Source organism: Malurus melanocephalus, unplaced genomic scaffold (assembly GCF_030028575.1).
Source record: "Malurus melanocephalus ecotype Western Australia unplaced genomic scaffold, MMel_1.1 scaffold_437, whole genome shotgun sequence".
In the NCBI taxonomy this organism is placed as follows: domain Eukaryota; kingdom Metazoa; phylum Chordata; class Aves; order Passeriformes; family Maluridae; genus Malurus; species Malurus melanocephalus.
Window position 1 is genome coordinate 403,136 of NW_026623669.1, and position 6,633 is coordinate 409,768.

General features: G+C 43.0%; 1 protein-coding gene across 1 annotated transcript; it reads left to right on the forward strand.

Annotated features, from left to right (window-relative positions):
- Positions 1-562: 562 nt before the first annotated feature.
- On the forward strand, positions 563-3,606 carry LOC130581804 (relaxin-3-like). The gene is made up of 2 exons (XM_057380125.1): positions 563-808; positions 2,941-3,606. Exons 1-2 carry the CDS (start codon positions 592-594, stop codon positions 3,300-3,302), a joined length of 579 nt encoding a protein of 192 aa, XP_057236108.1. The 5' UTR covers positions 563-591; the 3' UTR covers positions 3,303-3,606.
- The last annotated feature ends 3,027 nt before the right edge of the window (positions 3,607-6,633 follow it).

Sequence of the window (6,633 nt, forward strand, 5' to 3'; positions counted from 1 at the left end):
GCTGAAGTACTTCTATGAAAGTGCATTTATTTTACTTGATTCTGTCATTTCATGTCAGCCAACATCTTTAGGACATAGAGATAGTTGTGGAGATTCTAGACCCGCGAGGGAAAAGACAGTCGAGATTAAGCTTTTCACATTTTCAAAGCCATTTGAAAGGGCATCGACACTTGCTAYCTGGCCATAAACAAGAAAAGCTGAAGGGCAGATACGGCGAAGGAAAAGGAGTTTGTGTCCGGGTGGGTGGGGGTCCGGGAGGCCGAGGAGGGAGGCCGAAGGTGAGGTGCACCTTCAGGGYGGCGTGAAGAGCCGCCACAGCTAACAGGGGCAGAGGAGGGAAGCGCTGCCCGAGGGCTCCTCGACCCCTGTTTGAGGCACAGGGACCGCCCGGCGACAGACGACAGCGGCGGGACCGGGGAAGGGGAGGGGGCTCGGGGCCGGGGCCGGGGCCGGGGCGGTGACTCAGCGCCGCTCGCAGCGCATAAAAGGCGGGCGGCGGGCAGCGGCGGGGCTGGGCTGGACGCCGCGGTCGGGGGCGTTGTGGCGGCCGTCGGGTCTGCTGGAACGCGCCCGCGGGACGGGGACGGCTCCATGGGGATGGCCAAGCTGCGACTGCTCTGCGCCGCGGTGGCTCTGCTGTGCGCGGCTCCGCCGGGACATCCCGGGGCTGCGCAGCCCGCGGGCGAGGGGGACGGGTACGGGGTGAAGCTGTGCGGCCGCGAGTTCATCCGCGCCGTCATCTTCACCTGCGGCGGCTCCCGCTGGAAGCGGCTCTCCCTGCTGGCCGTGGAGCCGGCGCCCGCGGCCGGTGAGTGTCCCGGAGCGGGGCCGAGGGACRGGCGGCTGTCGGGGCGCTTCGCTCGCTGCCCAGAGGCGGTCTGCGAGGAGGGATGGAGAGAAGGGGAGAACGGGGAAGGGCGAGCGCCCCGCGGCGCCTCTCGCTCCGCCTGCCCTGAGCCCCGTCCCTCTCTCGCTTTGCCTCCAGATCCTAGTTAGAATCTGGAAGGACGACCTTAGATTCAGAGCAAAAGGGACGGCAGGCGCTGCGCCGTTATTTGCCGGCATAGCCCGCAAAGTTTTTGGTCAGTTCGGAGATAGCGCGCTGCTGCGCAGGGCTGCCGGCGGCAGAGGCGCTTCTACTTTGAAATCCACAAAAATTACACTTCTTCCCTCTCTTGGCCATGTGGGGAGGTCTGATCGCCCTGGGGAGCGGTGGGGAATGCTGTGCTGTGGCTTCTCTCCCTTCCCAAGACTCCCGCTCGGGAGGGGGAACGAAGCGGGGGTTTCCCTCGCGGACGGGAGTTCTGGCGTCGCGCTGCCCGTCAGAATTCCCGGGATGCGCGGGACCGCCAAGGATATGGGATAGCGCCAGGTGTTATCACTGTCGTGCTGCTCTGCATCGAAGAGTTAGCACTTTGGAGGATGGATGGAACTCGCTGGCGCTTCAGGTTACAGCTGACAAAGCCAGAACTGCTTTATGGTGAAACAGTTAACGGGTAAAATAGTCCTCACAGTTTTACTGTTGCATGTCCCAAGCTTGATATATTGAGAAATTGTAAGCAGATGCCTTTTGGGCTGTGTTCTCAGGTAATGTACTTTTAAGTGGTGACTCTAAATTACGTTTATGTTTTGAATAGTGAAAAGTAACGGTTTTACCAAGGACAAAATTTGGAATTGTGGCTAAAATGTGCAATGGAAGAGATTTATTTTTCCTGATTGAACAGATCATTAGTGAAATAACCTAAGTGTTCAGGCAGCTAATGAAGCCAGTGTTCTGGATTTTCTGGGAGTGTTTTGCCTTTTTTTCCCCTGACAGATTGAGTAAAAGATAAAAGTAACCTTTRTAATTCTAACAAATTACTTCCATACAGCCTCTTCAGGGATTATTTTCTTCACCAGCAAGTTTTGCTTTCCTTTTTATTAACAGCAGCTTCTGAGAACAGCAGTGACTAAGGAGCCCCCACTGTGCTGCATGATGTCTAACTAAACGTCTTCTTCACCCCACAAGACTATTAACTAACAGTCATGTCTAATAAAGTAACTACACCTGCTTTCATTTTTTGCACATATTTAGGCAGCTGTTCTACCTGGAAGTTAGGTTCTCTATACTAATTAGCCATTTCAAAGTAAATATAAAGTATGCTGGATATTCTCATGTTCTTTCAGCTTTCTGAAACAAAAGATCACAAGACAAAGAATTCTTTTGGATTCTTTTTCAATCAAGAATTGAAGAAGCCTCTTTTCTTCACATTTGCTGAAGTAAGCAATGCCACTTGCCTTGCAGAAGTAAAATAAAGAGAAACAGTGTGAGGCAAAAGGAAGTAGAGCTGGATTTTTGAGAACACTTTAGTCAATGAGAGGAAGCATGTCATAAGTAAATTCTGCAAGCCTCTGATATGTTTTGAGCAATGCAAGAAATGAGTGGAGAGCATCAGTTAAAAAGAAGCTATAGAAAAATACAATTTGTTAGAATCAGTTTACATGCAGTCTTCGCTCATTTAGTCCTTCCCACTTTTGTTCTTCTTTGTTTGTGTGATTTTACACAGGACAGGAGGGGTCTAATCTAATTCATCAGACACATGACAGAGTTCTGTGTTGCTTCTGGATACACATCGTCACAACAAATTTCTCTTTMTGTGGAAAAGTGAGGCTTCTCTGTCAATAACACTGCAGTTGTGATAGGATGTCTTTATYTCAATTACAGTTGTTTCTGCGTACTCTCCATATCTAACAGAAGGTATAGAATTTAAAACATAGATGCCACTAAATGTAAGMTACAAGTAAGTCATGGTGTGGAGACTCTGAAGTACTGACCGTTCTCCTACATAAAAGTGCTGCACTCATTACTAACTGAATGGGTTTTTTTGATATTTCTTAGAGTTGTATTCTCCTTTTGGTGCTCCTACAGCCTTAACTTTTAAAAGTCTTCTCTTTAAACAGATTCTGCACAAACAGCAAGTAACAAACCACTGGGAAATTTCAACCTGCAATCAATTTTGGATCCTGAAGTGGAGCAGAGAAGCAGCCCATTTCTTGGATGGGAGACGTTTAAGGACTTGTATAGTTTAAATTACTATAATGAATATGTACCTATGGCAGGAGACTTCAAAAAACTTGTTCGCCAGATAGAGGAAGCTGTTCAGAAGGACAGGGGAGGAACAGGAAATGAAAATTCCATGGAATCAAGCAACTATCTTTGGGCCAGGTATCCCAGAAGAAAACGGGAGTCCCTGGGTTTGGCGGGAATGTGTTGCAAATGGGGCTGTACTAAAGCTGAAATTAGTACTATATGCAGAGTTTAATATCCTCTCTACATTTATGCATGAAATAATTAGTGTTTGTTGCAGTGTTACTTGATTGAATACTTCTTGGAGGAAGAAAACTCTTGCTGTATTTTATTTTCTCTATATGTGCCAGTCAATATAGCTGGTTTTCTTAAAAAAAAAAAACAACCCAAATSAACAAAACAAACAAAATACAAGTGTAATTGCAATGAGTTTGTTTTGCTGCAGTAACTTCTAATCTGGATTTTTTACTACATCTTTTCATTTTAATGTGGAGCCTTTACACTTATATTACAAATGTATTATATCTTTGTAACACTTTAAGAAGAACTTCAATATTTCAATAAAATGTAATTATACTAAATGTTGCAAAATTATTCTTCTTCTGTCAAAAGAATTAATATAGARTCATAGAATGGCTTGTGTTGGAAGGGACCTTAAAGATCACCCATTTCCATCCCCCACTGACACAGGCAGGGACATTTTACACTAGATGAGGTTGTTCCAGAGCCCAGTCCAACCCAGCCAAGAACATTGCCAGGCATGGGGCATCCACAGCTTCTCTGGGCAACCTGTTCCAAYGTGTCACCCTCCCAGCAGGGAAGAATTTCTTCTGTTTATCTAAAGTTCTCTCTCTTTCAGTTTGAACCTCTTACTTCTGGTGTAACTAATGAAGTTTCTAATGAAGAGTTCTGACAATATTGCAATGGGATTCAGGGTAGGAAACTGTACAGAAAGAATATCTTGCCAGCTGAAACCCCATCTGACCATCTGACACCAACTCAGCTTGCTGATTATTTTGACCACAATTTTCCATTTCCTTGTAACTGCAGAATAGTTTTTATGCAGTATTGACTTTAGAGAAACTTTGCCACAAAACAACACTTTCAGCCTGAATTTTTTTTATATTCATGGATAGGCTTAAATAGTTAAAATATTAACGCTTCTGTGATTCCTTGTTTACTTTACTTCTCAATTTTYCCCCCTGCTACTGCTGAGTGAGTGTTGGATGTGCATCAACTTTCTGTACAGACACTCAGACATCTTTCTGTGTGTTCTTACTCTGCACTAATTCAGACATACTTCTAAGCTGTGAATTGGTACAGTGTTTATAAATAGCTAATTTAATCCTTGCAGTTTCTAATCCTTTTGTCTTCCTGCATGTTTTTCTCAGCTGTAACAAGTTGTAGATCTAGCTTTATTTCTATCTATGTAGTTATATATGACATGAAGGTTTTGGATTTTCTGACCTCTCTGATGCCTCATGGTAACTTATCTTGGTGGCAGCAGTTGACTCAGAATATGCTTCAGGGCTTAGCTGTGCACTTGTTGCCTTTGGCTTTGTTCTTCAAATTATCTTTAGACAACTGTTCCTTGATTGGACTGCTGCTTCCTGCAATTATTGCATCACCTCTTCATCCCTCCTCTTAAGGTATTATTGCTATTGTAGGAAATAGTCATCTATCAATCCTTTTTATTTTTTTCTTAAGACATCTTTTTGAGTCAGTAGAGATTGTGCAGAACATTCACTATGAATGCTGTTATCTTCACTGGAAAAGAACCATCTCTTCTATCATTATAATGAAATTTATGAAGAAATTAGTTGTCTTCTTAAACATCATTGTGGTGGTGACTGTAAGATGCTTTTCACCGCTCTGAGCAGAAAAAGCAACTGTTTGACATTCTGCTATATTTTTTCAGTGGGGCTTTTTTGCAACAGGTTAGCTAAACCTCTATGGCTTGACTTCCAGAAACCTCACATCTCAGGCARTATTGGGTTTGGAGCCTCTCAGTTTAGATTAGGGGGTTTTGGAGCCTCCTAGTTTAGATTAGAGTTTCCTAGAAAAATGCAGGAAGAATTTGAGTTTCCTGATTTTTGAGCAGCACCAAGAACTTCTGGAGTTAAGATTATTTAATAGGAAGGTGAAGAATAAGCGGTACACAGAATCCCTAAGAAAAGTCACAACATAAAAATGCCATGCCAGAAAAAAGCAGGAAATTATCCTGTATGCATTGTTCATTTTGCTAGAAAACTGTCTTTCAAGTTTTTGGAAAGGAATATTAGGAAAGATGAATAGTAGGCTTGAGTGAAACAAAGATGTAGTTAAAATCTTAAATTTGTGAGCTTGACCCTAGAATGGAACAACCTGGACTTTAAGTTGCTGGGTCAGATGTAACCGGTTGGTAAAACTATAAATAGTGTAAGTGGAAATAGAGTTTGAGTGGAAATGTTTCAGGCTGAGATGGGATTATAAATAGAAAAAATCAGTCTTTATCTGATATAAAAAGGCTTTTCTCRGAGATATGAGTCAACCCAGAGAAAAGGTGAAATTAGTGTTTTCATCTGGTTATTTAATGGGCCTCATCATAGTCTGTAACAGTTTTAGCAGGTGAGCCATGGCACAGGCAGATGGCACAGACAGAAATTGAGTCTGTACTTTAAAGTAAGCAAGTATTTGTGTATATATTACACTGTGCAAAGATTTACTTTGTTTTAAAGCAAGTTGAGTTTTCAAAGAATGAAGGTTTTCTGTGAAACTAGGTTGTACTTTATAATAGTTTCTTTGCAATGTAGCCAAAGACGACAATTAGCTGTCACTTCATTGGAAAAGGCTTAGAGGATGTCAACTGCTAAGTCCTCACATTACTTGGTGTCCCAAGATACATTTTTAAGACCAGAAGCAGGCCTTTCATGTAAAATGAGGTGTCTGAGTATTAGGTAGGGAAAGCAAACAAGCTTTGAAGCAAACACACTTTGGAGCAGACAGCTCAAAACCTAAATTAATGATTGAGTTGGGTATTGATCCAGATAGCAGACCAAAAGGACACKGTCTCTGTTAAAAGCACCTTGGGGAGAGCTGCTGTAAGTATCCAGCAGCATAAACGTGAGGACAGCAATTTAGGGCAACACATTCTGCTTACCATCATAACTGTTCAGAAACATACCCTTTTTTATGAGGAAAAACTTGAGTTTTTTCTGCCACTTCTTTTGCTAAGAAGTTAGGWATTAAAGAAAACATTGCTTTAGCAACTTTCTGCTTGCAGAAATTCCTTGTAGTCCTGTTGATACAGTCTTACTGCACAAGAAGTGTCCAATTTGTGGATAACCTATTAAGATGTGTGAGCCATCTTCTGAACAGATATTTTGAGTTCATCAATAGAGAGTGGTATACCAGCACATTTCCATATTGGCGCTGCTATTTGTGTCCACATGTGTGTATCCTGGTTGGTTTGGGGAACTGTTCATGCTGTGTGTGTTGTCTGATTCAAGTCTGACTATGAACAATGCCCAAAGACACAGGAATCATTAACTGTATAATAATAATTACATAAGCAGTATATAACAACA